Source organism: Alligator sinensis, unplaced genomic scaffold, assembly GCF_000455745.1.
Source record: "Alligator sinensis unplaced genomic scaffold, ASM45574v1 scaffold528_1, whole genome shotgun sequence".
Taxonomy (NCBI): Eukaryota; Metazoa; Chordata; order Crocodylia; family Alligatoridae; genus Alligator; species Alligator sinensis.
The window spans coordinates 813,865-823,897 of record NW_005841846.1 but is presented as its reverse complement, the minus strand read 5'-3'; the positions used below and the strand labels follow the sequence as shown (position 1 = coordinate 823,897).

Sequence of the window (10,033 nt, the reverse complement as noted above, 5' to 3'; positions counted from 1 at the left end):
CAGCAGGACAATTGCAGCGAAGTAATGGGTGTGGTGGGGGAAGGTGGTTGGAAAAAGAATCACATGGTAGGAGAAATGGTGTCAGAGGTGACAAAAGGCAGTGGAAGAATGAATGTTAATGACAGTTTCTTCCTATTTTTCCTGTTTGGCCTGTAAACTGTGTACAGGCATTGAACAGTAATGACAGTCTGTTTAGAAACTAAATAGTCCAGCTGGGGTGAAAGTCATTTTCCATTACCATTTCAAACCAAGGAAAAAGTGAGTTTACTACTGGCTGCATTTTGAAAGACTAGGTGACCTGTCACATGGGACAATTAGTATGTGTTAAATCTGTGAAAAGTTATGCAGTATTAAAGTTAGAATGTGTGCTAAGCCTAGAGGGCCACCTGAGGAGTTTTGATGAGCTCCTAAGGGCTGGGGGAGGGGGAGAGGGGTGCTGACCTGGCTTCAGCCCCGTCACATCTGAACATCATGTCAGATGTAACAGGGCTGAACATCACCTGAACATCATGGCTGCTGTGATCCCTAGGGCTCAAGGAGGTACACCATGCTCAGTTGATGGGGCTCCCCACAGGGGAGACATGTGCAAATTAAAGCTCAGTAGCAACCAGCTATAAAGTTAGTACACATTTTCAAGGTCTAACTTTATGGATGTTTAGAGCTTTTTATGTTATGATCACTACTTTGGCATTTGTGGCTGGTCTCCACGAAAGTGCACAATGAACTGGTTAATTGCACGATACCTGCAACATATACAGGGGGACTTCAATAAAGAAAGGGAAAGGTAGATGGGGAATCACTGAAATCTAGGAGATGGAGATCACTGAAGCCTAATGAGAAATACCTGTCTTCAGCTGCTTGTGTTTTGCTCAACCTTAGCGACAGCAAGGAGGACAAAGGCTTGGAAGAGGCTGGGAGATTTTCTGAACCGCCCTAGAGTTGAGTACTACTTACTACTAAACTGCTTAGGATCACAGAGGAGACAGAAATACATATTGTTCACAAGTGTTCCATGCTTTATTCATTGTCATAGCACATGTACTACTATGTAACTACTGTGGGACATGGCTTGTATTATGATATTTTAAGAGGGTGTATGCAAAGGTAAGAGGAGAGTTATTTCAGGGTTTAGACTGAAAAAGACATAATTTTTATTAATAATGGATACAGACTTTTCCAACTTTATCATGAGTAAAATAGTTGAACATACAAACTGACCTAAACATTATAGAAAGGAAAGTGAAAAGCTAATGTGGACATAATTACTTTAGGGTCACAATTAGGTATACATAGGCTTTTTAAAACTGCATTTTAAGGGTGCAGGATGCTGGTTGAATGGCTTGTCCCTACTTGTTGTCATACAGCATTTCTTTATTGTCCTGTAGTCTAGAATGCTTTGAGAAGTCCCACTGCTGAGTGATGTTGCACTGAATGGTGTGCCCAACAATACAGAGACAAGGGACTGGTATGAAGGCTCTGGCTTCTTCTCTAGGATATTTGTTTTTCACTCTGCCAACCCCTGCAGTTATTTCTGGTTTCTGTCCTTTTCCCTCTCATCATACTTTGGGCCATAATCTTTTCTACACCTTTTTCTATCCCTCTCTTTGGATGAGCTCAAGTTCTTTGAACATGTCATCGTTTGAACTCCTCTTCTTCCAGCGTAGGTTGAACAGACATTTCATCTGTTATCAAAAGGCGTCAACTGCTATATGGAAGACAGAGAAAAAAAATCTAGTAATAGTGAAAATTGTAACATCCAAACTAACAGTGAGAAAATACAGTGAGAAAATGTTCTTTATCTCGACCACCTTGGAATTCTATTCCACAGGCCCTTCTTAGTCTTGGGTTGATCTTGAAGATGATGAGACATTTTGCAAATATTCCCCTTTTTGTTTCGGACCAATGGGCCTGTGGCATGAAGCAGATGGCAGGGAGATGGTGATTTCAACGGTTAGAAAAGGATAGGTGAAATGCACATTACTAACCTGCTTGTGCTGGCATGTGCATTTCTGCAGACTTTCTTTACTTTGATGTAGATTACCCTGAGGAACATCCTCAAAAAGGCACAGAGAGATTCTGTCAAAAGGCAGTGAACAAAGTGCCACACAAGTGGTTTGCCAGGACAGTGCCCCAGAGCCAGTGTAGAAGTGACTACAAACTGTATGAGAATGGCTGAGAAACTTGCACTCTCATGCAATCTCTAAGAAAAATCAGAGCATTATTTTTATCTTAAGTTCTCTTTAACATTTGAGGATCAGCAGAAAGTGCACTGCAAATGCAAAATAAATAAAATATTGCAATAGCCCAAAAGGGAAATCAAATCCTTATAGTGCCTTACACTACTTTTCTTTTTGCAATGTTTACGTATTCAGACTTTTCTAAGTTAGCTTATAACTCATACTGGATAAAAACTGAGCATTAATGAGAATGTGAGCTACATAAATGATTCAGTTGCCTTCACTTTTCTGTATTTGCTTCTATAACAAGCAGTTGCTTCAAAAGTTCTTCTGGTTTGCAGTGTCACCATCTTGAATGGAGGACCCGTTTGTCAGAGCCTGGTGGATTTAGGACCGGCCAGGATACATACGATGGTAAGAAGACTGGCCTGGGACACAGCAAGATTAAGTGGCAATTGCATGTTTGTGTCCAAAACAAAACAAATGAAAAGAAAGAAACCAGCATGGAAACATATACAGATCTGGTGTAGTCACCATGTTTAGCAATGGAAAGGCAGTAGAAAAGCCCAGGAGGTCCAGAGATCAAACTCTTTTGGACCCTGAACTAAAGAATTTTCAACTCCTTTATTTATTAAAGGATATTACAATATCAAACAACACTCACCAGGTGTGATCCCACACAGTCTCCAACTGTGGCGCAGTTAATGATGAGGCTGTGATTCAGACAGCTCCTGAGCCTGCAAGTCTGCTACTTCCTTTGGATCTCCAAAGCAACAAGATCAGAGTTCAGTATTCCTCTCCTAGATGCTCTTGAGAGGATTTTCTTTGATGGTGTCCATCAAATGCAACAGTCCAGTCTAGATCCTCAAAGTTTAACTGTTATCCTTTATATCCAGCAGAAGATGCTCTTTGTGAGGCACTTCTTCATTTTGAGAGAGATCCATGACATATTTGTGTATTACATAACTAAAATTCAGCTATGCCTATACATGCTCCTCTCCCCTTAGGAAATAAAATCAAGGACTTCAGCACAAGACCAGCCTCATGTTTCAGTATCACCACTCAGCAATTATTAACCAGGAATATGACACAGGTATCTGAGCTCCACACATGCTGGAATCATAAAGGACAGATGCTGGCTGTGCAATGCAATTTAAATTGCAATGTAAAGTCCAGTCAGAATAACCCCAGAGGCAATAAAGGTCATACAACAATTTAATGCAGGCAATCCAGTAAAGTAGAGGGGGAAAGCAGTGTGAGGACTTGACAGATATTCAACCGTTTTGCAATGGGGAGGCATCCACACCTGTTTTCCTGTGGGTAAACATCCCATATTCAAATAAATCTACTACTACAATAAGTTGGCTTATTAACTCACAATAAAAGACCAGATGATTTGCAACAAAAATACTGTTTGCAGCAAAGTGACCTGCAAAAACTTTCAAACACTTAACCATGCAAGGCTTCACAACTCTTTGATTTCCCTCCCTTAGGCCCCTGACACAGGTTACATTTTAAATAGTAACCCAGACATGTGTGCAACTGTGCTACCCAGCTGGGCAGCATGCAGGGTTTTGACAGGTCCTGATGTGCAGGAAGCTGTATAAACCCCATGTACCACCCTCTCTGTACAGAGGGAGTTTGGCATCAGGCTGCTGCAGCCTAATGCCAGGCTCCCCTTGCACTGGGACCTGTCAAAACCACAGGTGCCACTCAGTTGGGCAGTGTTCACGTTTCCATAAGCCCATGGGAAGCCTGGCATCAGACTGACACAGTCTATCAAAATTATTTGGTCATTGTTGAAGTGGTTTCTGGTAAGGAACTTCTAACCTACAAGCAATGAAAAAGGTTAGAAGTGAGCTTGTGACAATGCAAATTGCACTCCTCCCTTTACTCTGAATATATTTAGTAAGTTTTTAATTTTTTACTTCTAGGGCCTATTGCTATTATACCTCCTAAACCTCTAAATTTGCTTAACTCCATCTTTTCCCCATTCTATTTTCTCCCTAATATTATTCTTAGGTACTGAGTCATTAGCTTGGTACTGTCTTAGTAGAACAAGTGCTATTTGTCAAATCATAAATTCATAAATGTCTTCCTTGAAGCATGTACAAAATAAAATTCATAAATGTCTTCCTTGAAGCATGCACAAATACAGTCTTGAAATTTCATTGGTTGTATCCATTTTTTCAAGAGTCTGCTTTGGTGTCTCAACATCATATCCATTACAGAAAGGGAGTCAGAATTCCATCATTTGTTTTACAAGTATCCATCACATTCTTAAGAACCAATATTATTTGAAAAGACCAATACAATTCGTCTCTTAGTTGTTCAAATTGAAAGCAAGGCAGTTAGTTCTTACAACTAATAATTGTCTAGCATCTTGGCCTCCAAAATACACAACTGCCTTTTGAAACGGCAGACACTTAGAACAGGTGCTTTCTAGATCCCAAACTTGTATCAGGGGAAAAAAATGTAACGTATTTTGGAATTGTATATTTGCAGTGCGGTCAAGGAAGAAATACAAAATAATAGTTTTGTAATTGCTTTAAAATAAAATATGAATTCAGAAGTTTTCTATATACGATAGATTTTCTATCAACGATATGTGCAGCCAGTTGGAAATGGCACTGTCTGTAATCCACTGTAATGCACAATTTTTTTCTTATAGAAGAAATCCAGCCCTCACTGAAGCCAATGACAAATCTACTCCAACTTCAAAAAAATAAACCCCACCGGATTGAGCCCATAACCCGAGTTTACACAGTCACTCATAATTTTCTTTGTCTTTCACCTTTCAAGCTGAAAATGTCCTAACTTAGAAGCTTGGTTTGGTTTTGGAAGTTTGAAAGGAAAAAGTGAGTCAGTCATTTTGGTACACAAGGATTTTTCTTTTTTAAGAGAACAATTCTACGACTCAACATGGATTTTAGAGATTCAGTTTGGCATGAACTTACTGCAGAACACAACATGGCTTCTGCCCTCAAGGGATATTAGTTTTCACGTAATGGTGTTGCAAGGCAGCCAGCCTCCTTACAGTCTTTCTGCTGCTTTAATGCAGTATTTCAGACGCCATCTAAGGCTATTAACTCTTGAATATTAAACATATATAGTAGATATTTTGTTCTTGCTACAGAAGGATGTGTTGCACAAATGTATTTATTTTGCTGTGAACTGGCTAGTTAACTAGGCTCATGGTGAAATTAAGGGTAAGGTGTGTCTAGTTAACTAGGCTCATGGTGAAATTAAGGGGAAGGAGTGAAAATGATGAAGCAAGAGGCAATATTATAGAAGAAAGAATCCCTCCCTTGCACTTATGCTTTGGAACTAACCAAGGAACTTGGGAAGCAAGATGTCTACTTAGGGATAAGTGCGCCTTTAAGAAGATGTGAAACCAAACCAACTTAAACGAGCTGCCTCACATGCTTAAAATTAACAGCATCCTTGTCATGGTTATAGGGCTAAGTGCATCCTTGTCCTAATTCTAGTCCTTCCAAGTAAGCCTCTTAAATTTTCAAGTTTGTGTCTTTACCCATCTTGGGACAGTGCTGCAATTCTCTCACTCTTGGCCAGGCCCCAACAACTGCAGTAACCCAGACACCAGCTGTGCTTAAGCCACAAATCTGAATGGTTTAGATACCTGAGGTTCTTACCTTCAGGAGCCTGTGACCAATAGCATACACTGGCAAAACAGAGTGTTTAAAGAAGGCAAGCTGCTCACAGATGTTAAAAAAAAACCCAAAAATGTCACTTTAAACTCCGTGTGCTCACACACCGAGCTCATTACATGCCCATAAGAGACCACATTAGTTGGATCCAGCTTGCCCGACATCTGTGTAGACTGGGAGCCTTAACGTATTGCTTACTTTAGTCCTATTTCATTTAGTGAAAAAGGGTTTGAACACAGTCTACACAAACATCTACATCACTCAAAAGCCCCTGATGATAGCATAAGGAGGCCTAAATTCTGAAGAGACCCCAGAAAGTTCCTGTGTCTCAACCTGGTTTCCCCAAACAACTCTCCATCCGGAGAGTGCTCCTTTATAAACTTTGCTATAGTTTCTTTGATCCATTGTGTTTTCAGGACTTTCCTGCCTATGAATTGTCTTTGAACAAACAAAAATGAACATCTGTAAGTTAGTCGGGGGCTGAGGTTAGGTTTTTTGTGATCTGGATAAAGTTACATTTTGGCTGAGGTGAGGAATCTAAATTGTAATTTACACACGTTCTTTCTAATGAAGCTTCAGACTTAGAAATTATAGCAGTAAAAAAAAATAAAAATCATACACACTGTAAACTATCGTACATCATTTTCCCCTTCTGAACGATCATGTCCTGTTTTTTCCCGGTCTATTTATTAGGTTGCAAACTGTTCCAGTGTAGAAATCTCTTTTGTGACAGGCATTGTACTACATTGATCATGTTGAAAAAGCAAAGCAAATACAGGTTTTAAGACTGAGATTGTACACACAGAGCACAAAAAACTACCGCACGAATCAGAAATCATTATAACAACCATCGCTATTTACTTGTTTGTCTTATTCCTGCTTCTTGTTCATCTGTCAGACTGCTGCAATTTTGATCATATGGGTGTGCAGGGGTATACACAATTGGATCCACGTGTAGCATTTAGTTCTTTGCTTGTTTTAGTTTGGCAAATAGATAATACAGTGTAGATGTCAATAAAAAGCAATAAATCATTTCATGTCTGTATCCATAGTTTACTAAGTTTTGATTGTGTGATTTCTTACTCTTATTTAACAGTATTGTATTAGAAGGACACTTCACAGAACTCAAAACATTTTCCACACCATTTCCTCCAAACTCTGAACACAGCACCAGATCTGAGTAGGGTCTCCAGGGACTTAGCGTGGAACGTTTGTTTTTTTAGTTTGTCTATACTTAAGCAGGAGGTGAGAGGGCTGCTAGCATGGACTTATTTCACCATTAGTACTATGAGGCCCAGTACTACGAGGGGGCCCCCACAAGGTATAATGTTTTATTTTTTTAAACCTGCTACATGTATTTTTCTACAGACTGGTAGCCCATGACTTCTTAGGGAGTTCTTGCATGGCCTTGGACCAAAAAGGTCTCTCTTTCATACAGACCAGCTCTACTCATAGGTGGTCAGCTTCTTCCTCACCATAAAACTTCCATGGAAATCAAAGAGAACTGTATTTCTTCTCTGGATCATGTGCTATGAAAACCTTGAAGACAGCTCAGTTTCTCTCTCATATTACTTTAATTGACTAGAGTTACTCCCATTTTACACTGTTGCAAAATCCAAAATCAGATTCTTCAACTTTTTAGCACCACTGTTCCAAATTTAGAATTATTACGTTATGACCAGGTTCTAAAAGGAAGATTTATTCATTATCTGGCAGCTAGGTTAGTGATTTTACTTCCCCAACAATAATTTTAATATTTATTTGTCCCACAGGAGCTTTCCTTGGGAGCCACCAGCATTATAAACTTGGTTGCAACATACACCTTTGGTTCATCTCAAGCACACTTCTATAGTTAAACATACAGAGCTGGCAGAAGGAAGGAATCCTGCCCTCTCTATTCAACAACCAGACAATTTTTCTTTTTCCCAGTCTATGTTCTCCACTGAAGCATGGTTTCCCTCATTTGTTAAAAGCATGTGAGGAATAAAAGGCTCCAAGGTTTACTTTAGTTATATACCAATACATCACCCAGGACTTCGGGAGAGCCACAGTGAAACAAGCTCTGCTCACACACTCCCCCTCTGCAGGCTAAATGTGTTGTGTAGCCACAACTACAGTGGTACAAGGCACACCCAGTGCCACTAAACAGCACACTGGAACTAAAGGGTACCTCTACACCAAGTCCCTGTTGCTCCTAGGCAGGGTGACTCTCAAGCATGCCTTACCACTCACTCCTGGTTACCCACACCAAACCCAAAATGAAGTAGTGAAGCTGCTCTGGGGACATCTCCCACAAGCATGCTGGAGACAGAGGCCTCATACAGACACTCAGTTTCTCTTGGGAGAGTCACTGCTCACTTGGGTTTCTCCCAGAGTAAAAATGGCTGCTCCAGGAAAAAAAGGAACCTGGGAACAACGAGGGTTAAATCACTCCCAGCAGTTTCTCTTGGGAGAGTGAATGTCTGTACATGCTGAAAGAGACTGAGGCCATAGGGAGCACCCCCGAGAGGCTTCCTCACTTCATTTTCAGGTGCATACTAGAACATGTGGATAAGACATGCCTGAAAGCAGCTCTCCCTCTGAGAGCACATGGGACAAGGTGTAGACATACTCTGAGAGTTCAAGACTGGCCCTGAGGTATGCACCAAAAGAAACAGCTCTAGGGCATTTTTCAGCATGAAGCAAGACTGAGTAGGCACGACTTGTTTTCATGGTGGCGCTCCTGTGCACATCGTAAGAGTGTCTAGCACAGCTTTTGTGTGAGTGACACCGATGGTGCATGAAGTTAAGTCAGCAGAGTCAATTATGCAAAATAACTGGAACAAGACCAAAAACAGCTAGTCATATCTATTAGTCTGGTTAATGAAGCACTCATTAAGAAGAGTTACATACACAAGATAGACACAATCTGGATCTGTGAAGATCAGTGATCTTCAGTGTATTATTTCATTTTCCCCCCTCAGTCATTAAGACAGCTCTCTTGCTTTTCAGGTACTGTTGCTCTCCCACAGGGGCAGATCCAGAGCAGGTACACTGGTGCACTCACACCCCACTTTGATTCACCCAAAGTTTAAACCCAACTGCTTTGCAGTGGCAGCAGCATTTCTAGTCAGGCACTGCCCAGGAAGCCAATTGACTTTATGGCACCTTATACATTTACTCCATCCCTTCTAAACTCATTTAATGACCCTCTCCTCTTCTTAATAGTCTTGATGTTCCACCAATCAAGAACCCTTGTTCTGCTGCCTGTCTGCTGCTCCTGGAAATGAAGCACCTATTTCACAGCCCTGCAGCTTGTTTTGAAACTCATTCCAATGCAATTATATTGGTTTTTTTCTTCAATCTTACGCTGAACAATCCAGGGCCCTGGCAGGTTAGTAAAACTTCAAGTTTCTTTTCAACCAGAGAAAAATGTACTGTTTTTATATTAATGACATCTTACGTAGAATTCAGATGATGGTTGCATGGGATGGTTTAGATAAGGATGATCCTGCCTCAGGTAGGGGGTTGGATGATCTCTGGAGGTCCCTTCCAGCCTGACTTCTCCATGGCCAGGTACAGACACTACACTTTTACTGACGATAGGAAACAGATCCAAGGTTCGAATTATGGGGGAGCTGGGGAAGAAGGGAGGAGCTGAGCCCCCTGTAAGATTTAAAAATCATAACCTGGGGGGCAGGTCTCCGATTTTATTATGGCATCACGATGGGCAGCCCGATTTTGTTTTTGCAGACCCTTCCCCCAGAAGAGTCAAAGTGTCATTCAACCCCCAAACAGATCTATACCCAGAACAGCAGTTTGGCGCACACAGACGGGTTGAGACATGCCAGAACCAGGTCTAAAGTCCCCCGCCCCCGCCCTGAGGGCGAAGGCTGCTCTGTTCGCCGCCCACCCAAGCCGTAGCACTGGGATCAGTTGTGCCCAAAAGCCCGTCCCTTGCCTACAGCGCTCTGCCACGCTCCGGAGCCAGCCCTGCTCTGCAGCTGCCAGCCAGGCTGGTGGCAGTGCCATCCTTTGCTTCTCTACTCGATACCAAAAAAATAAAAAGAGAGAGAGAGAGAGTAAAACCCCACTGGCTGGAACCAGCTGGAGACCCCCGCGCCCCGGCAAGGGCAGCGCCCGGAGAGAGGCAGGGCAGGGCAGGGCAGCGCTCGCCGCGCGGAGCCTCCAGGTGCTGCCAGCGGGCGG

General features: G+C 41.8%; 1 protein-coding gene across 16 annotated transcripts in view; it reads right to left on the bottom strand.

Annotated features, from left to right (window-relative positions):
• Positions 1-10,027, bottom strand: part of SLC7A2 (solute carrier family 7 member 2) — a 71,894-nt gene extending 61,867 nt beyond the window's left edge. The window contains exons 1-5 of one of the 16 annotated variants that reach the window (XR_003094745.1): positions 9,288-10,027; positions 6,707-6,817; positions 6,484-6,586; positions 2,842-3,179; positions 999-1,705 (exon numbers count right to left, since the gene is read on the bottom strand). Coding sequence is in view for 1 of the 16 variants with exons in the window: in XM_025207467.1 (XP_025063252.1) it covers positions 9,288-9,311 (24 nt within the window). In the remaining 15 variants the exon portion in view is untranslated. Of the gene's footprint in view, positions 1-998; positions 1,706-2,841; positions 3,492-6,468; positions 6,818-9,287 lie in introns of those variants that run through there. The other 15 variants (XR_003094734.1, XR_003094741.1, XR_003094737.1 and 12 more) reach the window with 15 other exon arrangements.
• Positions 10,028-10,033: the final 6 nt, after the last annotated feature.